Source organism: Megalobrama amblycephala, linkage group LG13 (genome assembly GCF_018812025.1).
Source record: "Megalobrama amblycephala isolate DHTTF-2021 linkage group LG13, ASM1881202v1, whole genome shotgun sequence".
Taxonomy (NCBI): domain Eukaryota; kingdom Metazoa; phylum Chordata; class Actinopteri; order Cypriniformes; family Xenocyprididae; genus Megalobrama; species Megalobrama amblycephala.
In genome coordinates, this window is record NC_063056.1 from 11,599,315 (window position 1) to 11,626,085 (window position 26,771).

Below are 26,771 nucleotides of genomic sequence, written 5' to 3' on the forward strand. Positions count from 1 at the left end.
CTTGCACATTTGAGTTAAATGTCTCTCATTTCTGAGTTAAATGTCTCTCTCTCTCTCTCTCTCTCTCTCTCTCTCTTTTGAGTAATCTTGTTGTATTTCACTTGTTTGGACATGGAGGCAGAGGACATGATGTGATAGAGGATGTTGGAACATCATCTAGTGGTTGATCTCACAAACTTATCTGTGGTGATCCAGTAGCAGAAGAAACCTTTCATCTTGTTCAGTATAATCAAGCAGCAAACACAGACTTTAATGCACCTCACCACAATACCACCCCCCGAAGTGTTTGCCCACAATCTTTTTTTTTTTTATATATATCTAAAATGAATGACTAACCTCAAACATTGCGCATTGGGAGTTTAAAAAGAAATGTGTAAGTGGGTGTATTATTAAACAAATGATCTGGTACTCCTTCTCCGTCTGCCCCGTTAAATAAATGCATTATCTGGGTATGTCAAGTGCTCTTCTTCTTGTTTTTTTTTTTTCAGTGTGAACGCAGTACTTGTACTATTCTACTACAAAATGGCTTAGAATTGTGCATAAGTATGTGAATTGGGATACACAACATGGCTACACATGCTTCGTAGTTATAAACACTTACGCAGATGTGGTTTACAACTATGCATCAGACTTCCTCTCTGACAGACAGACAGGCACAACTGCACATATGATATGTCATAATTCTCATCATAAGTACTTTAAGGAATTCTACCTCAAGGTTTTTTTTGTTGTTGTTGTTGTTTTTTAAAAAACATTTGGAGTATTTGTAACTGTGAAAGTTTTTTTTTCAATATAATACTTCAAACACATAGTACAATCAGGACAATACATGAATTAAAAACCCTTTATTAAAAAACACTAAAAAACAAAAAAGCAAAACTTAAAATACACTTAAACTAAAAATACAGTTTCTTCAAGAAAGATTTCAAAAAGTCAACTGAAAATGAACGCTTTTTTAAACACTTTTTAACCCCTGATGCAAATACAAACAGTGGGTTTATTTAAAATTGCTGATGAAATCATTCATATCACAACTATTCTTGGTATCATTTGCAAATCTTCTATATTAGCAATATACACGCACAAGGAAGAACATCTTAGCAACAGTGTCAAATTCTGCATTCTCCTACTTAACATACATCATTATTGTCAATCAAAATTGTCAAAAAACAGAACAAAGACAACTTTCTAGATAAATTTGATACATTCAATAAAAACGGGAACTTAGGAATGGCAAAAATATGAGCTCTGAATGAAAATAATTCTCTGGTGGAATCCGTTTGCTCTATGCAATTTGTGTAGAGGAATACTCAGAAGATCTGGAGAAGACTGAGCTTCTGCGTTCAGATAACTGTCGAGAGAAATTTGTGCATTGGCTGAAGCACAATGGAAACTGCTCTTTTAGGACTTTAAGAACTGCTCCTCTGAACTTCTGTCCGGCAAAGGCATAGATGATAGGGTTGAGGCAACAGTGGCTTAAGGCGATAGTTTCCACCCACTGCATGGCAAGGCTCAAATTACTATGCATTTCACAATTATACATGTAGCCTTTCCTCTGCAGGAACATGAGAAACATGACAATGTTGTATGGAGTCCAGAAGAGGAAATAAACTGCCACCACAGCCAGGATGAGTCTGATGACTTTGTGCCTTTTTTGTGATTTTATGCTGAGCAGAGTGGGGATGATCCGGGAATAGCAAAAGCTCATAATAATCAGAGGGATAATCAAGCTTAGGAAGTTCATCTGAAGGTAAGTAAATGACATCCAGGCTGTACCTCCAGGAAAATCTGATCCACAGGCAGTTTTGCCTCTTGTCTTATCCTCTTCGGCAAAAATAATATTAGGAAGGGATGCAAGCAGACTGAGTATCCATACAAATGAGGCGAGAATCAAACCCATTTTTGAAGACCGATTTCTGGAAAAGATACTGTGGGCATGGACGATGACGACATAGCGATCCAGTGTCATAAGGACCATGAAGAAGATGCTGCCATAGAGACCTATCATGAACAGACCTGTTATGGTATGACACATGAATTTGCCGAAAATCCACTCGTCTATGGCACCATGAGCCCAAAAAGGGAGTGACACAAGAAAGAGTAGGTCAGATAGGGCTAGGTTGAAGAGGCACACATCTGTCATATTGGATTTTTGACGGTATCTGATCAGGACCCACACTACCAGGCCGTTTCCAATGAAGCCAATGATGAAAACTATGCTGTACAGGGTGGGGAGGAAAACCTCACTGAAGGCCTTTGTGTTGCCATTATTGCATGGTGTTCCGGAAATGACTTCTTTGGAATTATAGTAGTCTTCATAGCTTTCTGACACTGTATTTTGGAGGGCACACAAAGAACACAATGATAAATATATAATATATAACATACTTATAAAATATATGATATATTTATAATATAGTATGTGTATAATATTCTTAATAATATATTCTGAAACCTTAACATTGGTTCAACATTTCTTTAGTTTTAAAGGTAGTCAAAATGAAATGACACCACAAGCAGGAACTCATAACAAACTTGAATTTTAGTTTGTGTTTTCATGACATCTACTGGCCAGAGTAGGTATGATCTCCTTTCAGTATCGTACGTGGTGCAAACCGACGGTTTAAGTGTCTAGTCAGAATGTAATACTTTTTCATGTTTAAATACCTATCATAATGCTGTTTATTTATTTATTTATTTTTTTTAATAAATAACGGTTTTTGACATTTTAATTAATGTTGTGACAAAAATCACAATAATAATAAAAAATCTAATGTCATCATTATAATTAAGAGCAACTTTATTATTATTATTATTATTTATTTATTTTTATTTTTTTAATGTAGCATAATTACACTGAATAGACTGTACGACCTACCAGCAGTCCCTGAGTCCTCTGTCATGTCTCTTGGTAATGATAGCTGAATCTGTGAAATTTGTGTGATCTTGTCCGTCAAAAAGCTTTTACAAAGCACAGGAGATGCTATTTCCTGAACCTCCCACAGGCGGGACTTCTCACTAAAAAGCTACGTAGCCTATATGTAGTTACACTTCAATGGCATTAAAAAAGTTCACACTGCTGTTTGTATCATTAAATTCATTTATTTGAAATGTGGATGTAAGTGCAATATGCCTAGACACACACACACACACAGAGAGAGAGAGAGAGATTCTGCATTTTTACATTTTTAATAAAACATTGTTTAGTATGTTTTTAAAGCTATTTTAAATATGAGGGGGACTCATGAAATGTCCTCATATGTTTACGTCGTAATACCAGTGTAATACGTCATTATACAAATTTGTGTCCTTTTAAATCACAAATATACACAAGTATATATATATATATATATATATATATATATATATATACAGTGGCGAGCGGTGCGAGACGCTCGCGTTGTCAGTGTTAATTGACTCATTTGCTTGCTCATGACAAATAGCAACACAACGAAAAGTCTTTCTAATATGTTGGACCTTTTTATTGAGAGTAGCCCATATTCACCTGTTGAGACGTGCCTTTGCCTTCACAAGCAAGCTATTGATCTGTTGCAGGACAATAGGTGTGATTTTGCGGGACGATGCGGGACATGTGTGAGACAGATAAATTTACTACTATTATGTGGATATTGATTTACATTCGTTGGCAAACTTGGCCGATTTATTTATTTTTTTTTCTGCCGGTGGGTGCCCAGTGCCCACACTATAATGTTGCGCTTCTGGCAACATTACATCCTGGAGAGAAGACAATTCTAGATTCACGAGTGCACATGCAGGAGGATGACAAAGTTTGAGCACGCACATGTAATAATCTGAGCGAGAGCGTGTCAAGATTTGCGCGAGAAGGATCCGCCTGTGAGCGGAGAGATTCCTGCTTGCGCATTTGATGCGCTCTCGCGTACAATAATGCGCTCTCGACATTTATCAGTATAATAACGCCATAGAAACCCCCTTAAATTAACTATTAACGTGAGAAGAAAGTCATGCATGAAAATTGCAATCATTTTTTTTATTGGTTAAAATGAATGGAGAATATCTCGTGTTTTCTGTAGGTGCTCGACCACTTCCGTGGTTGGCGCTTGAGCATCCACGGCATCCCCGCATATTCGTTGGAAATATTTGCCATCGGGATGGATTATTATAACATGCTTTAATTTGGGCAGCTCTTGAGGTTCTTATCCAGAGATGAAATCAAGCTGTGTTTATCGACTTTGCCGAGGCCCGCACTTATTCGCTGTCCATCAGCAGGAAAACCTCTCTTTACAATTGCGTTCGTTGGTTATTTTTAGCTAGAACATGACGGCTGCACATATACATTTTTAATTGCCAGTTTTTATATTTCCTACTGTGGTATTGTAATTTCAGGAATGAAAAAGAATAATATATATATAATATATATAATAGTATATATATATATATATATACAGTACAGTCCAAAAGTTTGGAACCACTAAGATTTTAAAAGAAGTTTCGTCTGCTCACCAAGGCTACATTTATTTAATTAAAAATACAGTAAAAAACATTAATATTGTGAAATATTATTACAATTTAAAATAACTGTTTTCTATTTGAATATATTTCACAAAGTAATTTATTCCTGTGATGGCAAAGCTGAATTTTCAGCATCATTACTCCAGTCTTCAGTGTCACATGATCCTTCAGAAATCATTCTAATATGCTGATCTGCTGCTCAAGAAACATTTAATGTGTACAATTGTACAAAATATTTGTGTACAATATTTTTTTTCAGGATTATTTGATGAATAGAAAGTTCAAAAGAACAGTGTTTATCTGCAATCTAATCTTTTGTAACATTATAAATGTCTTTACTGCCACTTTTGATTGATTTAATGCATCCTTGCTGAATAAAAGTATTCATTTCTTTAATTTCTTTTCAAAAAAATAAAAATTCTTACTGACCCCAAACTTTTGAACGGTAGTGTATAATGCTACAGAAGCTTTGTATTTCAGATAAATGCTGTTCTTTTGAACTTTCTATTCATCAAGGAATCCTGAAAAAAAAGTACACAACTGTTTTCAACATTGAAAATAATCATAAATGTTTATTGAGCAGCAAATCAGCATATTAGAATGATTTCTGAAGGATCATGTGACACTGAAGACTGGAGTAACGATGCTGAAAATTCAGCTTTGCATCACAGGAATAAATTACTTTGTCAAATATATTTAAATAGTACACAGTTATTTTAAATTGTAATAATATTTCACAATATTACTGTTTTTTACTGTATTTTTAATTAAATAAATGTAGCCTTGGTGAGCAGACGAAACTTCTTTTAAAAACATTAAAAATCTTAGTGGTTCCAAACTTTTGGACTGTACTGTACATATATATATATATATATATATATATATATATATATATATATATATATATATATATATAAGTGGCGTGCAGTCCATATGCTCTGCATTTGCAGCAGCTTTTGCACCCTCATGCTTTTGTTATGGAGTTGTCATCATTGTAGCACGTTCTCATTGGTTTGCTGGTCTATGGCGTTTTTCATTAGCAGGATAAGCTGTGAGCAGATTCCTCGGCGAAGAGGAAAAATTAGCTTCTGCCAGATCCCGATCACCAAAAATCACATTGTATTTGATACAAAACTAACTAATTTTAATTTATTATAGCCTTCTTATATTTATTATAATTACATGTTTTTTTTAATTTATAATAGGCTACTAATTATGTTATAATTATTTTTAATTATTAGTTTAAAAAATACTTCTGGCATACATTTAAATTGACGCCATGTTGTTTTTTATTTGTCTGATTTAGATCTGTGTCCTAAACTGATTCATTTAAAGGTGAAGTATGTTGTTTGTGTCACACTTAGCAGCACCTTGCAGATTACAAAAATACAGCAAATTTTGCAAACGCACCTTTCGCAATGTCACGCCTCCATCGACTCAAACATCACACAAGCTCTTACAGATCTACATAAGGACTCTTCAATTTCCATATATGGTTTGAGTGCTCTGAACCATATATTTCCATAATTTTCAAAATATTTATGAAGTTCCTATTTAGAAGTAGTTTGGGCATTAATATTAATATATGATATGATTTCAACCTCTAAAACCCACATAAAATACATACAGTAAGAAGGGTGTGTGTTATAGTTTGGCACTGCATCATGAATGAAGAATCTATTGCTATTTATCTATTGTTCACTTCACACATTCACCAACACCTCCTGCAATTCCCCTCCAACCCCTCCTGCTATTCAATCTGCACTTAAGGTCTGTGTGGAGGGCATGAGCTGAGTTTTCAAATAACAGATGACTAGAAAAGCTTCAGGCTCAGACAGTGTTTCACCTGCTTGTTTAAAAGTCTGCACTGACCAACTGGCCCTCATCTTCACACAGGTCTTTAACAGATCACTGAAGCAGTAACGTTCCTTGCTGCTTCAAACTCTCTACCATCATTCTGGTTCCCAAAAAAACAAAATCATTGGACTTAATGACTACAGACCTGTCACTCTCATGTCTGTGGTCTTGAAGTCATTTGAGAGACTGGTTTTGGCCTACCTGAAGGACATCACTGGAATGACTCCAAAGACATATGCCTGTAAGTGCAATACCAAAATCTATGTAAATTTAGTTGATATTTATTTATTTATTCATTCATAATACTGTAAATGTTCATAATCTGTAAATATGTTTATTATGATTAAACCTAACTGTGTCTTCATACTTTTTATATTTTTTGTTCTTAAATTTATTACTATATTTCTTGTTGTTGTATTGTATTTGTACATGTGCACTGGAAGCTTCCAGTTATTGCTGCCATTCCTAACTGCCTGTTTTCTTCTTCAACTCAAATTTATAATCTATTATTTTTCTCTTTTTACAGCGGGTGAACATATCCCAGACATTATTCTAAATAAAAAACAATCGGATTGCCTTGATATCCCTAGTTTTATCTGACTTCCCGAACATCCACTACTAGCTTTAGCCTGTTAGCATTAGTAGCGTGGTCTCACGGTCGCTTGTATGGTTTACACTCTTCTCACTCAAAAAAGTTATTGTTCATCTGTTCTAATGGCGAATGTATTGGATGTGTCTCTACCTATGTGCAGGTGAGGACACGTTCGAGCTGCACATGGTGCAGTTAGAGCTGGAGTCCGTGGAGAAGCAGATCTGCGACCTGCTAGAGAACCAGGCCGAGCTACGTGAATGGCAAATACCGCTGGAAACATCTCGGGCTGACACCCCTTACAAAAGATTACTGCAGTTTTACATATAGAAAAAAACTGCAATATTGCAGTATAGCTGCAATACAACTGCAGTTTTACTGCTATTGAACTTCAATGTACTGCAGTTGTACTCTGATTATACTTCGTTATACTGAAAATCTATGGTTGTGCTTAATTATACTGCAGTTATACTACTTTGTACTGCAGTGTTACTGCAGTAGTACTTCAATATACTGCAGTTCTTTTTTGTAAGGGTCACAAATCCACATAAGTTTATAGTGTGGTATTAATCCTCCAGTTTCCTCAACTCCGTATGTTCCTTGGCACAGGGCTCGAGCACCCAGAATGCGTTCTTCCCAGCCCTCTTTCACTCCAGCACCAACACACCATAGACCATGGGTGCTTCGACAGCATAAGGCATGAGCAAGGTTGTGGATGAGGACCTCTCCCTTCTGCCGCCCCCGGTCTTCATGATCTTCACCTGGAACCTCTTCTCCACTCTCCGCGAGAAGGAACGCAACGCTGTGACATCCGTCACATCCACGCTACTCCAGCTAAAGGTAAGGTGCACATTCACTGCTTTCCTGGTGCTCCTGTTCTCGATGTCTTTGCGCAATTACCCAATGATCCTGACTGGTGACGAGAGCTTCGTAGCTGTAGTGCTGCATGCGGGGGTGAACAACATCAGGCTGCGGCAGATAGAGGTTCTGAAGCAGGACTTCAGGAGCCTGATCGAGACGGTACGCAGCGCATTGCCCGTGACAAAGATCATTGTGTCCGGACAATTCCGAGGTACTGTCGAGGACAAGACAGGTTTAGTAGATTATTTGCTTTAAATTAATTACTTGGTGTAATGAACAGAAGCTGCTCTTTGTAAATATTTGGAATATTGTCTGGGAGCGACCTAGGCTCTTCCGTGCTGATGGCCTGCACCCCAGCAGAACCTGAGCAGATCTTCTGTCGGACAACATCTCCAAGATGTTACACAATGTATGACCAGTAAGTCAAACCTCAAATCACTGTCTTTGTTCTACCCTCTTAATTGATATAAATAAGTGAGTCTAGTACATTCTATAGAAACTGTGTCTACTCCCCGAATAGTGAGGTCAAACAATAAATCTATACTTACAGTTACATTTCTGGTTTCAAAAACATTTCAAATCAATTCTCATTCAATCTGGCATCCCAGCAGACCACTTTTTCAGTCACTCATTCTGCAGAGGAGCAGCAACCACAGCTGCCCAAAAAGATCTCTCGCAGCAACAGATCAGAGCACTTGGACGCTGATCATCAGAAGCCTTCAAGAGTTCCATCAGGTCCAACCACTTCCATATCAGGAAAGCTCATCAAACCCTGATTAGCTAATTGACCTATTGGCATCAACTGCCACCACTTTTCCTCATTCCTCTCAAAGAAATTAACTTTCCTCAAGTTCATTTCTTTGAACTTAGCATATAGGACATTGCAAGCCACCTATTGCACCTCCAGCCATTTTTGCAACATCACAGAGAATGCGGTAAAGTGGACATAAGGATTTTGTAGTATAGGTACTACTCTAACGAAATAAAAAAAAAAAAAAAATCACTGTACCAATTGTTTTTAATGAACCATTGAACTTGTCATATGAAAAAAATGCACACTGAGCCATATTTTCACTGACCCATGAATGAGATGTCAAATCGACCGGATGTTGTGACTCAAACTGCAAAAAGCCTTTAAATATCACCCTGGGTACTGTCTAGCCATGCCCTTGGCAACCATGTCCATAGGGCAAGACTTATGCATAGTCATTCTAGGCACGTGCTGCTCGCACGTCCAGGAGTGGCCTAGACTCAGCCTCAGACGTCACGCCCAAGGACTGCTGGGTGAACGCCTGATGCATATTTTGAAGTCGTCTTCTGGTTGGTTGAATTTTACATAATGTCCAAGAGAAGTGTGTCCACCTGGAAACAAATGCATTGGCGCAAAAACACGGTCGAATGTACTAACAGTGAAATTAACGAGAGAATGTACATAACGCTCAGGAAGAAGCCAGTCGTCTTTGAGCCGCGCAATGCCAGCTGTATGGGACGGGATCATCCACGTTTCTACCAGGTATATAAGGTTCCCATACGATGCAGTTGACCAAACATTAAAGCACAATTTGCAGCGATAGCCAGTTTTCCTAATGTAATCGGAGCGAACTGCACACACATTGCTATAAAGGCGCCATCTGAAGAAGAATTTGCATATGTGAATTGGAAACATTTCCATTAAATAAATGTGCAGATAATATGTGATGCACAAATGCGCCTAACAAATATTGTGGCAAGATGGCCTGGGTCAACCCATGATTCATGCATCCTTACAAATATCATGGTTGGGATGAGGCTCCAAGCTGGCAGGGTGCACGATGAATAGCTTCTTGGTGAGTGATGCATTTAAAGTTATGCTTCTTTCTAATTATTATTTTTTTTATTATTTAACTGCCCGTCAGGAGACCGCGGTTATTCACTAAAGACGTGGCTGTTAACCCTCCTCACCAACCCACAAACTGACCAAGAGCGCAGATACAATGATTTTTTTGTAAAAATTTTTTTTTAAATGAAACTTTCATATATTCTAGATTCCCTACATGTAAAGTAAAACATTTTCAACTTTTTTTTATTTATTTTTTTTAAATTTTGATGATTAGAGCATACAGCTCATGAAAGTCCAAAATCCAGTATCTCAAAATATTAGAATATTAGAATCATTAATAACTTCAGAAACTTCCCACTAGACTTCAAGCAGCTTGGATTCTGTGCCTCTCCAATCTTCCTTCAGACTCTGGGACCATGATTTCAACATGAAATGCAAAATTTACTTTTACTTTACTTTGACTTTCGACCACTGTTCACTGTCCAGTCCTTTTCCTGAAGATGTCTGAGTGTGGTGACTCTTGATGCGCTGACTCCGGCTTCATTTGACTCATTGTGAAGCTCTCCCAAGTGACTGAATTGGCTTTACTTGACAGTATTCTCAAGCTTGTGGTCATCCCTGTTGCTTGTGCACCTTTGCCTACCCAGTTTCTTCCTTCTAGTCAACTTTGCATTTAATATGCTTTGATACATCACTCTGTAAACAGCCACCACATTCAGTAATGACCATCTGTGACTTACTCTCTTTGTGGAGGGTGTCAATTATTGTCTCCTGGACCATTGCCAAGTTAGCAGTCTTCCCCATTAGTGTGGTTTCAAAGAACAAGAGATACCCAGAATTTATACTGTAGGGATGGTCATTTAATGAAACTTAAATGTAAATATTCTAATATTTTGAGATACAGGATTTTGGACTTTCATTAGTTATACGCTCTAATCAACAAATAAAAAATAATAATAATAAAAAAAACTTTTGAAATGTTTTACTTTACATGTAGGGAATCTAGTATAAATTAAAGTTTCATTTTTTAAAATAATTTACAATAAAAAAATGAACTTTTTCACGATATTCTAATTATATGACCAGCACCTGTAGGTACAGCTACAATAAACTTCATAACCCAAACTGCAAATGCTCTGCCTCAGATGCCTCAGGGGAAAAACACTACATTTGCTGGTCAAAAACTTTGTAACTTCATTTGAGCTTGATTTTGGTAAATGTTAATAATATAATGACACATGCAAGTATATGATCATAAAGCCACAACATCAACTCAGCACCAGAACATCATAGCCTCTAATATTTGGATGGCCTCTATTTGTTTGAGGCAGTGTACTGATAACATACCAGCTACCTAGCAACAATGTATGACACCTACTAAGTACTTAATAACATCCTAGCAACCTCCCAGAACACCCTAGAACCTGGAGAAAACCAACACAGACACAGAGAGAACATGCAAACTACACAGAAAGGCCTCCTGGCTCACCCTGGACGGCCTGCTTGCCAGCGACAGAGGACATAAACAGTCAAAAAAAAAAATCTTCTTTTATCTTCTTTTGTGTTCCACAGCATAGAGAAAATCATCCAGGTTTGGAATAATATGAAAGTGAGTAATGATAATATTTCTGGGGTGAGCTATCCCTTTAAGACCTATTTGTTTTCTCACTAGCCTATCTATCCACTTTTCAACATGAAAGTAAGCTACTTCCTGTGAATGTAAAAGACTTATGTTTATGTTTTTTTATTAAATTTTGAGAAGTCTTATTGTACTTCACTTGTTTGTACATTTAGGCAGAGCACATGATGTGATAGAGGATGTCCTTATCTGTGGTGATCCAGCAGCAGAAGAAACCTTTCATCTTATTCAGTATAATCAAGCAGCAAACACAGCCTTTAATGCACCTCACCACAATACATCTGTCAGCCGTGGTACCCTTAAGTACCAGCTGATGGCAGCCTCGTCCCTCATTGTTTCGATAGACTCTGTTATTCTCTGACTTCATTTCATAGTATCCTCTGCTCATTATTATGTCTATTTAAATGCCTTTTGCCCTTTATTCTTTATGAAGTCTTGTTGGTTTTAGTTGTTATTTTCCATTGCCATTTTGAGCAGTTCTGGTGTTCTTTTTGTTATTTCTGAGTCATGGATTCCTTGTTCCTGTCTGCCCTTCATGTAGTCTGTGTACAGACTGATTAAATGTGCTTGACCCTCTGCCTGCTATGGGCTAAGACCTTGGATTATAACTATTATTAAACTGCATTTGGATTCTCACTCCTTCTGCTGTGATTCAGCATTGGAGTCTGGTACCCTTCTCCGTCTGCTATGTAAATGAAGCTGCAACTGTTGAGTTCATGAAGTTTCTAACACTTCACGTCCCCCCCCCCCCGACACACACACACACCCCGTAAATAAATGCATTATTTGGGTATGTATAGTGAATCTCTTTTTTTTTTTTCAGTGTGAACACAGTACTTGCACTGTTTATACTTCAAAATGGCTTAGAATTGTACATAAGTATGTGAATTGGGACGTACAAAGTGGCTACACATGCTTCATAGATATATTAACGCTTACGCAGATGTGGTTTACAACTATGCATCAGACTTCCTTTCTGACGGAGAGATGGCCACAATTGCACATAATGTAATTCGTCATTATTCTCATAAGTACTTTAAGGAATTCTACCTTTTACGTTTTTTTTTTTTTTTTTTTTTTTTAATAAAACATTTACCCCAGGTTTCACAGACAAGGCTTAAGCTAGTCCTAGACTAAAATGCATGTTTGAGCTGTTTCAATTGAAAGAAACTTGGACTGACATATCTTAAAATATGTCAGTGCCATTGTTTTTTCTCAAGATGCACACCAGTAATGTTTTTTTCTAGTGAATGTTTATAAAAGCAACTCAAATTTCCTAATTGAACTGAGGTCTAATCCTGGCTTAGGCTAAGTCCTGTCTGTGAAACCGGGCCTTAGAGTATTTGTAACTGTGAATGTTTTTTTTCCCCTAGGCTATATAATACTTTAAAAACCGTACAATCAGGACAATACATTAATTAAAAATCCTTTATTAAAAAACACACAAAAAACCTTAAAAGCGAAACTTAAAATATACTTAAATTTAAAATACAATTTCTTCAAGAAAGATTTCAAAAAGTCATAACTGAAAAATTACACTTTTTCTGATGTAAATACAAACAGTGGTTTTATTTAAAATTGCTGATGAAATCATTCATATGACAACTATTGTCAGTATCATTTGCAAATCTCCAATATATATGCAATATAAGCAATATACACGCACAAGGAAGAACATCTTAGCAACAGTGTAAAGTTCTGCATTCTCCTACTTAACATATATCATTATTGTCAAACAAAATTGTCAAAAAAAACCAGAACAAAGACAACTTTCTAGATAAACTCGATACATTCAATAAAAAGGGGAACTTAGGGATGGCAAAAATATGAGCTACTCTGAATGAAAATAATTCTCTGGAGGAATCCATTTGCTCTATACAATTTGTGTAGCGGAATATTCAGAAGATCTGGAGAAGACTGAGCTTCTGCGTTCAGATAACTGTCGAGAGAAATTTGTGCATTGGCTGAAGCACAATGGAAACTGCTCTTTTAGGACTTTAAGAACTGCTCCTCTGAACTTCTGTCCGGCAAAGGCATAGATGATAGGGTTGAGGCAACAGTGGCTTAAGGCGATAGTTTCCACCCACTGCATGGCAAGGCTCAAATTACTAAGAATTTCGCAAGAATACATGTAGCCTTTCCTCTGCAGGAACATGAGAAACATGACAATGTTGTATGGAGTCCAGAAGATAAAATAAACTGCCACCACAGCCAGGATGAGTCTGATGACTTTGTGCCTTTTTTGTGATTTTATGCTGAGCAGAGTGGGGATGATCCGGGAATAGCAAAAGCTCATAATAATCAGAGGGATAATCAAGCTTAGGAAGTTCATCTGAAGGTAAGTAAATGACATCCAGGCTGTACCTTCGGGAAAATCTGATCCACAGGCAGTTTTGCCGCTTGTCTTATCCTCTTTGGCAAAAATAATATTAGGAAGGGATGCAAGCAGACTGAGTATCCATACAAATGAGGCGAGAATCAAACCCATTTTTGAAGACCGATTTCTGGAAAAGATACTGTGGGCATGGACGATGACGACATAGCGATCCAGTGTCATAAGGACCATGAAGAAGATGCTGCCATAGAGACCTATCATGAACAGACCTGTTATGGTATGACACATGAATTTGCCGAAAATCCACTCATCTATGGCACCATGAGCCCAAAAAGGGAGTGACACAAGAAAGATTAGGTCAGATAGGGCTAGGTTGAAGAGGCACACATCTGTCATATTGGATTTTTGACGGTATCTGATCAGGACCCACACTACCAGGCCGTTTCCAATGAAGCCAATGATGAAAACTATGCTGTACAGGGTGGGGAGGAAAACCTCACTGAAGGCCTTTGTGTTGCCATTATTGCATGGTGTTCCAGGACTGTCTTCAGTGAAACTATAGTAGTCATCAAAGATTCCTGTCATTTTGGAGGGCACACAAAGAACACAATGATAAGTCATATAATATATAATATATTTATACACCACAAGCAGGAACTCCTAACAGACTTGAATTTTAGTTTGTGTTTTCATGACATCTACTGGTCAGAGCAGTGTCTAGTAGAAATCTTATACTTTTTCATGTTTAAATACCTATCATAATAATGCTGTTTTAAATGTTTTAATGGTTTGATTTTTTACATTTTAATGAATGCTGTGAAAAAAAAAATCACAATAATAATAAAAAATCTAATGTACTAATTATAATTAAGAACAACTTTATTATTATTATTATTATTATTAATGTAGCATAATTATACTGAATCGATTGTACAACCTACCAGTCCCTGGGGCCTCTGTCATGTCTCTTGGTAATGATAGCTGAATCTGTGAAATTTGTGTGATCTTGTGATCTCAAAAAGCTTTTACAAAGCAAAGGAGGTGCTTTTGTAAATTGCTATTTCCTGAAACTCATACAGGCGGGACTTCTCACTAAAAAGCTACGTATTTGCACTTGAATGGTAGGATATTAAAAAAGTTCACACTGCTGTTTGTATACTTAAATTCATTCATTTGAAATGTGGATTTAAGTGCAATAGGTAAAACTGCACATTTCCAGTAGGCTATTTTAAGTATCTTCTTTTTACTTTTACAACTACAAATATTTCAAAGTGTTAAAACGCCCTTTTAGGGTTACAGTGCAGCGTTATCTGTCATTCTGGGAAGACAGACAAAATTGTTCAGAGGCAGTGGTGGTTGAATCAGCAGTTTTTTAATTTTAATTTGTTATTTAACATTTATCAAACTCCTTTTTGAAAACTGTAATGCGTCCCACATATATAGATTGACATTAGTGACGAGTTTGATAAGGTTTGACCCATAGACTGTAAAAAAAAAAGAAGTTTGACCTATGTATCCGAGGACCTTCTTAAATGGACAGAGGGCGGGGCGTATTAACGGACAATAGCCAATCAGGCAGACCGCAAAAGAATAACAAACGCTAGGGACGCTGGGAGTAAACACGCTCAATATTAAGTTATGGCTTTTGTTGCAGATTAACGGATAACACGGTAAAATCCCGTGTCTTCATTAGCAATTACAATACACATTGGTATCACAAAAATCCTAATGATAATTACGTAAAATTGATTTTATGTTTTTATAAAGACAATAAAATCGTTAATGACAAAAAAACAACATATTCACTGTCACGCTAATGCGAACTGTTCTTTAGAGAAACGTTTTTAAGTGGTGAGATTCAATTATTGGCAGTCTCACTGTATAAACTGTTATCTCACTGTAACAACTCTCACTGTATCATCAATACTGTTCTTTCGGGCGCGCTCTCGCGCTCAGAATTCCAAGCTGCCGTTGAGCGCGGGCTCGAGAAGCCGCGGGAACGGCGCTGCCTGGTGGACGGATTAGAATAGAATTCAGAACTCCTGTGCCGTTTATGTCTGCCTAGGAAGCCGAATGAATCCACGTAAGTATTCCAGTGTTTTATATTATGGAGATATTTCGTTGACGATATTCGTTTTGTTTAGACGCGCAACTTTTATGGCAAATTGCTGCGTTACACTTTTACTGTTAGTAACGTTAGTCTCTGTCGTGGCAAGTGAAATATTTGAATGCCTTCATTTGTTTTTCCTTTTTTAAAAACATAAGTGTGAACATCAAACACTTGCCCACATCTAAGACAGCTGTAAATGGATAAGTCGTTCTGTGACTGTGACACATTGGTGCTGCTCAGTTGTGTTTTTTTTGTAAAAGAGTTGTATCCTTGTTCTGCTGAAGTGTATTTTCATGCTCTTTCTTTAAAGGTGACACTCTTGTGAATGTTTTTGAGTTATATGCCAATGTCCCCGCCTGGACGTACGAGTGAATTGCGTTGATACAAAACGGATTTAGTTTATGACAGATGAATTTGGGAGACGCTACGATCAGACCTCCTGTAGGGTGAGTGTATTAAGTTACTAAATGTTTTCCTGGATTTCTGTGATATAGCTACCTCTCCACATTGATGTACCAGTAACAGTGACAACGAATCTATCTATCTATCTTGTTAATTCTAGTGTGCCTATTTTAACAATTTCTCTTTTAAATCTGATCTGATCTACTGGTCAACAACACCACAAACAAAAAAGTTGACATGGCATTTGGCTTGTTGGTATAAAAGCTCTATTCTAGCAGCTACATGAGAGGAGAGTAACCAGGAAATGAAAACAAATAACTGCCTGTTCATCTGCCAGAGTGATGCTTTGTATTCCACTTCTCTCACCCTTTGTCACCTCTGCTTTTGACTCAAAAACTCATTATTCCATTTTACTGAACAACATGTTTGCTTGGTTTTTCTACAACAAAATTAAGTACCTTAAACAGAAATTGTGCTGTATATTTGGTATTAATATAGTAAGGCATAATGAGAAGTGTAAACAGGTGTGACATAAATTCCTCTGCTTTCTCACAGAAACTTCTGGTGATGGTAACATATCTCAGTAGCCATTTAAAAGTTAGCCAGTGTTCTCTCTCTGACAACACAACAGTCTGCTTTGTGGATCTTACCCACAGCCCCCCTTTCCTTTTTATGTAATCAGACCCCATTACATAGCTAAAGCAGTGGGCGATTGTGGTTATTTAAAGCTTTAACAGTTGTTGAGCATTCTCACCGCTATCTTCTCATTACTGTAGTATTACTCATATATATGTATATGTTTTGAGTATCCAATAAGATTAAGGATAAAGTAATTTTTGTTACATTCTTGGTCTAAGCTTTGATATTATGCAATATGTTCATTGAGGATAAAATGGTTCAGTCTTTTAAAGCACACCTTTTACTCCAATTTAGGTCTTTAGTGTGAATATGTGAATTTGAGGTTACTATGAAACACAATTTCTTTGAGAAATGTCTTTTGTTAAATGTTTCTTGTCTAAAATGGCTATTTGAGAGCTGTGTGATTTTATTTATTTATGAATTTATTAATTATTATCTCACAAATCACACAGGACAGTTGTCTTTTCTAAGCTTTAATGAAGCATTGATTTAATCATATCTATAAATTCCTCTCTGTGAAATTAGCTGTTCAGACCAGGTTACACTTTATTTTGATAGTCTACTTTAGACATTCTTCTAAGTAACTACATGTCGTTGTCCACTAACTTCCAATAACTTGCAAACATGTCAAGAAACTGTCATTAGAGTATTAGCGGACTATTGGTTAGGGTTAGTAGAATAAGATGATGTACTCGCAGTCAAATTACAGTCCGTACTAGAATGTTTGTTGGGGACCATCAAAATAAAGTGTAAGCAAATATTAAGCAGACAAGTCTTCTAATACTCTGGTAGTTGACAGGTAGTTGCAAACTTACTAGTGCTGGGTGCCGGTATAACGGTTCATACCGAATACCGGTATTTATTTTTGTTATGATATGAATTTTGTTGATACCGCAATACTGGTATGTGTCGCTTAACCAACGTTCGGAACGTGGCACAGCATCACTGTTTGAGAGGGTTCCGTTTCACTGTTGCACTGTAGTGAGAGCACAGCTGAGATCGCATCACAGCCTATGGTAAGTCCGAAATCACCCCCTAAATCCTCATTCACTATTCCCTACGTTATCCACTTATATTGTTCACTTGAAAGAGTGAATGAAAACGAGTGAGTGAATTCGGACAGCCGTTGTGTGTACATCGGCTGTACACTCATTATTGCGGTGCAATGTGGGATTGAATGAGTGCACTCAATTACGTCCACTATGGTTTCGGACACCACTACAAATGGCTGTTGCCTCAAATAATTCCCTATTTGAGGTTATAGGGGCGATTTCGGATTCAGCCCTTGATTACAGCGGGGAATTCAAACTACACTCGGCGCGCGAGATAGAGCGGTTTTTGCGTGGAGCGCCGTGATGAGATTAACAACGTTCTCCACATGGATCATATATATCAGATATAGACCGGAGCGAGCACGTTCAAGTTTTTATGGACCTATTTCATATACTCTAGTGCTCTAAACATGAACCAGCAGCGTGTATGCGCACATATTTCATCACGTCTTTTTCAAATGAAATGTAACGTTATGCAAAGGACACTGAACTGTACGTCTGATCACGACCGCGATGACACGATGGGTTATTCTGCTACACAGAAGACGATTTAAGTTAATAAATAGACTGGGCAAAAATGTAACTGCTTTATATTTCTGTGTTTAACTTACGTGTGTCATTTGTTCAGAGACTGTAGTGCTCTTAAATGTACTGAAAATATCCTTAGTTTAAATGTTCTTCCGCGTTTCTCCCTCGTTTTGGCAGTTTGTTGTTATATAGGGTTAGATTTTTGCTTAAGGTTCCCTCAACTCTTTTTTTTTTTCCTTATCTCCATGGTCATATTTTAATATTCATGTGTCTGTAGTGAGTGTGTTGCAGGTCTGTGTTTTATTGGTTGTTGTCTCCCCACAGCATCATTTTGTGGGGCTTTGTAAACCTGTATTAACTCTAGTGTGGAATTTTTCTACAATATTCACTCATCATGACAGTAAAACAGGGCATTCTAGTCAATCTACTGCAGTATTTCCTCTCTCAATCAATAGAAAATGTGGTTAATGGCCGGTCATGCATAGGGGAAAAAAATACCGTCATATACCGTGAAACTGATATAATTTTGAAAAATACCGTAATATAAATATTTGGTCATACCATCCAGCATTTAAAGTTACTTATATTTTGTAGTAGAATGTCTAAAGTGGACTATCGAAATGCTGTTTCATAAAAACATGTTACCATAGACCAGTGGTGCCCAAACTTTTTTTAAAATTTTGCAGGCCTACCCCCTGAGGCATTTAACATCTTTCCACTTAGACTGCAGTTACACCTTTTTCATTAAGATACAATTTTTGCCCCCTTAAATTGATTTTCCAGTGCATTTTTAATATTTATAAATAATGTTTTAAATAAAGTAAGTCACTGTCGTAATGAGCCATCAAGTCATTCATTCATTCAGTAACGAAGCAAGAAGCTGTATTTATGAATGGGTCATTGAATCATTGACTCTCACGAATGTCGCAGATTCATTCATCGCTGCGCTGTGTGTTGTAGTTCTGCTGTGACTTTTGTTGAAACAATTATTTTGTTGCAAAATAGAGCACTCAATACTGTTTAAAATATACATTACCACCTTTTTTTTTGTTGAACTGGAAAAATTGCTTTCTTGCTCGTATAATATAATACAGGGCTTTATTTTTTAAAAATATATTAAAAATATTTTTAAAATAACAAAAATATTATTAACTATATCATATAATAAAATATAGTATTCATTGTTACTGCTGTAATATAATATTACATTTTTATGGGATCTCCTTCAAGGCTTTCAGATTCTTTTGTTTTTTAATATTTTTTCACTACGTGAGAAAATGGACGTGTGGCATGAGAACAGTGTCAATTGCAGGGCACACAGGTCTTGTTTTTGTATTGAAGAGAGTTTGAGTCTTAAAGGATTAGTCCACCTTTAAATAAAATTTTCCTGATAATTTACTCACCCCCATGTCATCTAAGTTGTTCATGTCTTTCTTTCGTCAGTCGAAAAGAAATTAGAAATTACTTACGGAACGTAAGTGGAATAGTTTCGCTTTTTTTCCCGTAAGTTGAATAGGGAAGATGTAGAACATACGGCGTAAGTGTTTTGAGGATTACGGAAAGCGGAAGCACGCGGAAGCACATGCAAGCCATTAATTTGTGTTTATAAAGCATACACAGTTATATTTTTTTTCGAAAATGTCCAATCGTTTTGCTAGATAAGACCCTTATTCCTCATCTGGTATCGTTTAAAGCCCTTTGAAGCTGCACTTCCTCTGCATTTCTTTTCGACTAAAGAAAGAAAGACATGAACATCTTGGATGACATGGGGGTGAGTAAATTATCAGGAAAATTTTATTTAAAAGTGGACCAATCCTTTAAATAGATCTCTAGGCACAGTCTATATTTGTGTTCATGCTAGTAAGTGCTAAAACCCCACTTTTACAAAGGTACATTGTCGAGAATGGCAGTAATATGCTCGATTTGCTAAGGCAGCAAGCTCTGCACGAAACCTAACATATGCACGCAATTCAATTTTATGAACCGACATGAGTTCACTGTTGGTTACAGTGTTTACTTTTTTCATAATTTGCACAAAAAAACCCACCAAGAATTTGCCATCTAAGTATTAAATTTGCCATCCAGTATAAATTTGTTTATTTTACAAAATTACTACAAATTACTTTTTCATATTACATTTTTTTTATTTATTAAATATTATGTAAAATAAATTATTAAATTAAATTGTTTTAAATTAATTTTTAAAATACATTACTAATTAAATAGTGTGGTATCAAATCAGCTTTATATTGGCCATCGGTCTCCCTGCTCTCTAAAATATTAGCATTGGCATTGGTCATCAAAAAATAAGTATGGACTACTCTGAACAAGTCTCAGTATTTTTTCCCCTATGCTTTCCTTTTGCATGTAGGTGTTTCACTCTTAATTAGCAGCTAATTGTTTTCTTGCTCTATGAGGAATTCTTACTCCTGCTGGATCTCATTGTACAATTAATTATTTTCCACTGATATGTACAATACATCAGAATACAATGTGCACACAGTATAGCAAAATGAATTTGAAAAGCAAGGTAGAAAAAAATGATTGTCTCTATTCTACTACAGGTCACCTGAAGTCCAAAGTGAGTTTTTTAGTTTTATTGACTTTAAGGCACATTTAGGTAAAGACTTTAAAGGTCCATTCAATTAGTCAGTTTTGGGAGTTTTGTGTTTAGCCATGAAGGTCAAACAGTATTGAAACAATGAATCGAATGGCAATCAGGGTTTTTCCTGGTTCAAAATGAGGCAGAGATGGTAAAATCCTGATCACGGCAGAAAAAAACACTTTTATAAGCATGTATTTTAGGTATTTTAATTTTAAGAGAATAAGATTTGTATTTTGAGAACACTATCATATATATAGTATTCCCCATAGGATTGTGCGTTTTCTGTGGTGGCTCTAGGCACATGCTTTCCTTGATTGGTTTTCCCTGAATAGAAATGCGTTGTCGCTGAAAACGAAAGTAAAAGAGTTACGCACATTCCTTGCATTTTACCAAATGAGATTTCCGTGCCTTAATTAAAATCAACACATTTAATGATTTATCTCTCATCCACCCGCAAATTACTTGGAATGTCATTTTGTATTACTTGGCCAGCCCAACCCGGTGGATTATCTGTAGGGATGGGCATTTCAAGCCAAAATAATATTCGAAGATCGCTGGGAATTATTCGAATATTATTCGAAAATCGCACCCCTCCCCCGCATGCACGCATCACGCATTTATAAGCTACACACACATAAATGGAAAGAGAGAGGGAGAGAGACCATTCACGCTTTCAATCCTTTTTTTCCCACTGTCATTCATAACAGTGCGGAGCAGACTGAAAACACTTGCTCTCCGCACCATTATGAATGCCAGTGCGGCCGTGAGCCTTTTACTTTCACTTTCAAATTAGCGCCAATTCCGTAGCGGCAATTGCTTGAATGCTGGGTTCATTGTTAATTTTATTGAAAAACACAACAACAAAGCAGTACAATGACAAACCCGCTTAAATGGACGCTTTTACATTTTGATTTGAAACCAAAACTTCTACCGTCGTCTTGTCAGTCAAGAGTGAGGCGAGGTGAGGTGAAATCTGACTGACTGTTGCTGATTTGTGCTGCGACTCATGTGCTGCCATAATGATTTTAGGCTGCCTAAACGCGTAATAACATATTGTGAACAGACTGAATGACGTCTAGTGTGCGTGTTAGCCAATGTCTGCACTGAATGACAGCTTTTAGGTGCGTTATTGGCAGCATGCGCCACCCTCTGGTTATAAGTCACCACCACATCAAATGGGGATTTTTTTTAAGACGATAATCGCACAAACTATTCGATATTCTACAATTAAATCAACTAATCGAATATTCGAAAATCATGACACATCCCTAATTACCTGATGTGGATATAACCGCGATTCGCACATCACTTTCGTGTGCTCTCGCAGAATGTCCTGAGCGGCTCCATTCGAAGCCAGCAAGTTGTAGGGCAGGAGTGAAAGCGATCTTTTCGGCACGGAACCCAGCGGATCATGGGCAGAATGGTTCGAGAATGGATACAGGCTGGGAAGCCGCAACGGAACCGTGGTAAAGGGGTATCTGAGCATGTGACTGCCTGGCAATATATTTATCAAATATGAGATTTGAGATAAAGTTTAAGTTTCACTAAGCATATTTCTCTAATGACATCTAGGTAAAGAAAGACTGTTCAACAACCTGTGAAAAAAAGAGTACAGTTTAGAGCTGTGCGATAAAGCATTTTAGCATTGATTTTGCGATGTGTGCATGTGCGAAAGTCACATCCCAGCATGTGAGATCTCAAGTATAGCAGTACTGTATGCAATGCAGTTTGTTTTTATGAGAGGATAACAAAAAATAAATACATTTTATATTGGATGTCACATTGTCTTAACAGAGTTAAGACATGTGAATAAAAGCACAGAATAAAATGATGCTGGATCATTTACACCGAACCAAAGCAGGATCATAGCCATCTCTGATATACTAAAGGCTAAAGTGGCCATTATAGTACAGCTCTTATGTGGCATTGTGCCTTCACGCAGCATTTAGAGCCGGCACAGTGCCTTCACTGAGCAGCCTTGACTCATCAGTATAAAGATATTGTAATATTGCCACTCCTAAACAAATTGTCAGGTCAGTTTTTACTCTCATTTGGCACTTGGTGTTAATTTCTAAGTACAACCTTTCGGAAACTACGATTTTTGTGTCATCAATGTCAGATAAGCCCAGTTTTAAATGACATGTTAAAATAAAACAAATTGTGGTTGGTTGCTTTGCATGTTGGTCAGACAGTCTCTTTAGGCAGTGTCTAAGTAGGCAGTTCATGGCCACAATAATATGCTGCGTGCCAACAACCTTATGCCAATAGTGAAAAGTCTGGCTATGCAAGATTAGATTTCATGAGATCTGAATACTCATTGTTAAACCCATAGTCCAGAGTACTTCCATTGACACCATGGGCATAAACCTCATTTGTTTGCCTCAGTGCACACTGCAGCTCATATTTCTGCTTTCCTATGTCAGCCTCCCTGTCACTGGTGCTTAAAATAGAGCCCATAACAGATAATCCTGTCTATCAGCTGTACTAACCACTGCATCACTACACCCTTCTCCCTGTTCACACCCACCACAATCCTCACTGAAGCTCGTAGACACACCCAACATTTGAATCATGTTCCATGTCTAATGTTCTGATTATATTTCCATTTTTGTTTTGAAATTATATTCTTTTTTATACTTAGAAGGATTCTTTATAATACTTTCAATTTTTATAGTTAAAAATGCTTTGCACAACTCACAAATGAGCGTGTCTCAGAGGCTGAAAGATGAGAGACAAGCTTTGCATATCTGGCAGCAGCACATGGTCTTTTAATATTAGCTCAACAAATATACCAGCTCTCTTGGCACAAGCACGTCTGTGTGGTCTGTTAGTGCATCTCCAAATGTGATGAGCTTGACCAACTTCATGTTTGTTCACGTGAACTTTCCACACTGAATCCTTCTCTTTTGCAGTAGACTGTAGGTAATGTAAGATCACAGTGGAAAACCAAGATATTTTTAGTTAGGCAAGTGATCCTAACCTCACTGAAGTTAAGCTAACTTATTTAACCCTGATGGGAATGAGAAATTGTAGTGTCTACGTCTTCTTTGGGCTGGGCTGATCGTCCTTACATTTTAGCTTGTTATGCCATTACTATTTTGGGAATCTGCTGACAGACGGTGTTTTATGAGAACTGTTCAGAATGCAGTTCATCGGCCTTTATAGTGGACAGCAACACACGTCTACAAGAAAGTTGGTCCTTTATCCAAGACTTGTCTCAAAAGTCGTCTCATTACTCCATAACTTGCTGTTTTTCAGACAATGTTGTTTCTCATAGGATCAAGGTGCAGTAACATTGGGCTAATTTCAGATGACATTTTTGCATCCTTGAAGGGCATTGTGGAAAGGAGATACTGTGTGCAGTTGTTCTAAACAAAATTCAAATAATCTTTTTCACACAAATTAAAAATTAAAATTATAATAATGAAAAAATTTGCTACGCCATAAAGGTAACATTCTGACAGTCATGCACTGCACCCTTAAGTGTACTGAAGTGTTCTGCCCTCCAGAGTGAATAAGGGCAGAGTTATGTTTGCTTTCGAATGGAATTCGCCCATTAAATATGATTGTTGATCTTTGCTGTTATTGATCCTCTGTAACTATAGCAACTTCTACAGATAAACTACTAATAAATTTACTGGTAACACTTTATAATAACTGCACACTATGAAGCATTAGTTAAACATTAGTTAATAGTTATTTCATCACTTATAAAGCATTAATAGACATTAGTAAGTAGTTTATAAATACAGCTATAATTGCTTTATTCTTGATTTATAAGCATATCTCTAATGTGTTTAATAATTGTATTTTCATACTTTATTAATAATCAATTTATCATTTCTAAATTAAGTATTACATTATTTACAAACCAGTTATTTAGGAGTTGTCAGTAGTTCATTTAGTAAGTGTAAGTAAATGATTAATAAACTATTTAAACATTCATTTATACATCTTATTATATAGACACATAGTAATAGTTACTTAGTGTGTTAGTAAATGTTTTATTAACACATATTCCTACTGCAATTCATGATTAATTCAGGTAGTTATAAAACATTTAGAAGTGGTCAGTTAACTATTTTTGTGAGCTCATCTAAAGTGAGGACTATTTATGCTTTGTAAAGCTTTTATAAATGAGATTTAAAGGTTCAGTGATCTTCTGCAGTGCTGTTCTCTAATGTTTTAAAGTTAGTACCGAGGTAGTTTTGACACTAGGAATATGTTAATAAAGCATTTATTAACACACTGAGTAACTAATACTATATGTCTAAATAATAAGATGCATAAATGTACTTTTAAATATTTTATTAATCATTTACTTACACTTCCTAAATGATCTTATGAACCACTGACAACTCCTAAATTACTGGTTTGTGAATAATGTAATACATAATTTAGAAATGATAAATTGATCATTAATAAAGTATGAAAATACAATTATTAAACTCATTATAGATATGCTTATAAATCAAGAACAAATCATGTATAGCTGTATTTATAAATGGCTTACTAATGTCTATTAATGTTTTATAAATGATGAATTAACTATTTACTAATGCTTAACTAATGCTTCATAGCGTGAGTTATTCTAAAGTGTACTTTACTTCATTTGTCATGTACTATAGATGTGCTACATACATCTATAGTACATGACAAATGAAGTACATTTATTAGTGCAGTATCTGAGTATCTGAGACCTATTCCTAAATCATTCAGTGGCTCAGGGTGTTTGGAACTAACTAATTATTATTTCTTGCCTTCTCCGCCCATCCTCTAATCCCGTTGGGGTTATTTCTCTCCCAGACTTAGCCTGAGCAAATGCTGTTTTTCTGCAGTTTTCCCAGACACCTGCTTTCCCCAACACCTGCAACTGCTTGCCTTGCATTATGATCATTGTATATTAAAGGGTACATAACACACACAGTTTCTGCCAATCTCGTGTTACGCTTGAGTACCTATAGAGTAGTATTGCATCCTTCATATCTCTGAAAAGTCTTTAGTTTTATCATATTTATAAAAGATAGATGTGCTGTGCTGAGTCTTTCTGAAAAAAGCCGAACTCCTGGAGGCGGGCCGTGGGCAGAGCTAAAGAGTCATGAGCACGTGCAGCTTTTGTGTAGAGATCGTCTGCAAGCTGCGACATCATTATAAATTGAAAAATGGAACAAAAACGTTTGTGTTGTTTACATTATATGCACTTCCGCGCCGATTGCCAACAAAGCACAAACATTTGATGCAGTTTTACTCACCGCCTGCGATCTGCAAATCCAGCGTCAAACTGGGACTTGTTTACAAAACATTTGTCACCGAAATTCCGGGAACAAACAAACATATGTGCACAACTCCGTTGCTGCCCTGGAAAAACAAACTACATCCACTGTTCCCTTAACGCTGGGTTCTTTGGGAAGCTGAAAAAGATAATCTTTCCCTCACAACCAAAAACAGACTTCTTTGGGGACATTTTTGAAAAATCTCTCAGCTTCCGTAACCCAAACAAAGCACGTTAATGGGCTCTTGCTCTCTCGCTCTGGGTGATGTGTGTGCACGCTTATCAGGGAGAAGTGCCCATACAAGGAATTCCACACTCGGAAAAAAACTTTCCAAAACGTATCCGAAACCGGAAAGAGTGTATTTGGCACAGAAATACTCCGTCGTATGTACAACTCATGTTTTGAAACTTTGGCCATGTTTAGCACGAGAATGAAACACTTTGACAGTGTAAATAAGTCAGAATACAAGAAATAGCATTAGCCAACCCACCCATACAAACTGAAGTATTCCCTTAAGCAACGTTAGCCATTATAGACATATATAGATTTATTCAAATAAACTAAATCAATA

General features: G+C 36.7%; 3 protein-coding genes across 8 annotated transcripts in view; 1 reads left to right on the forward strand and 2 right to left on the reverse strand.

Moving 5' to 3' along the window:
- Positions 1-846: 846 nt before the first annotated feature.
- LOC125244161 (C-C chemokine receptor type 2-like) lies at positions 847-2,985 on the reverse strand. The gene is made up of 2 exons (XM_048154180.1): positions 2,879-2,985; positions 847-2,331 (listed from the first exon to the last, which is right to left on the reverse strand). The coding sequence occupies exons 1-2, from the start codon at positions 2,901-2,903 to the stop codon at positions 1,286-1,288; spliced, it is 1,071 nt and encodes a 356-aa protein (XP_048010137.1). The 5' UTR covers positions 2,904-2,985; the 3' UTR covers positions 847-1,285.
- A 9,701-nt stretch (positions 2,986-12,686) lies between these two features.
- LOC125243055 (C-C chemokine receptor type 2-like) lies at positions 12,687-15,240 on the reverse strand. 2 transcript variants are annotated; one of them, XM_048152332.1, is made up of 2 exons: positions 14,529-15,240; positions 12,687-14,169 (listed from the first exon to the last, which is right to left on the reverse strand). In XM_048152332.1, exon 2 carries the CDS (start codon positions 13,985-13,987, stop codon positions 13,130-13,132), a length of 858 nt encoding a protein of 285 aa, XP_048008289.1. In that variant the 5' UTR covers positions 13,988-14,169; positions 14,529-15,240; the 3' UTR covers positions 12,687-13,129. The 2 variants fall into 2 exon arrangements, with proteins under 2 accessions (XP_048008289.1, XP_048008287.1); XM_048152330.1 differs by having other exon boundaries at positions 14,533-15,239.
- A 232-nt stretch (positions 15,241-15,472) lies between these two features.
- cobl (cordon-bleu WH2 repeat protein) overlaps positions 15,473-26,771 on the forward strand; it is a 125,784-nt gene continuing 114,485 nt past the window's right edge. For 2 of the 5 annotated variants that reach the window (XM_048152329.1, XM_048152326.1), the window contains exons 1-2: positions 15,473-15,674; positions 16,012-16,147. In XM_048152329.1, the coding sequence (XP_048008286.1) occupies positions 16,110-16,147 (38 nt within the window). In that variant the 5' untranslated portion in view covers positions 15,473-15,674; positions 16,012-16,109. The remainder of the gene's footprint in view (positions 15,675-16,011; positions 16,148-26,771) is intronic. The other 3 variants (XM_048152324.1, XM_048152328.1, XM_048152327.1) reach the window with 3 other exon arrangements.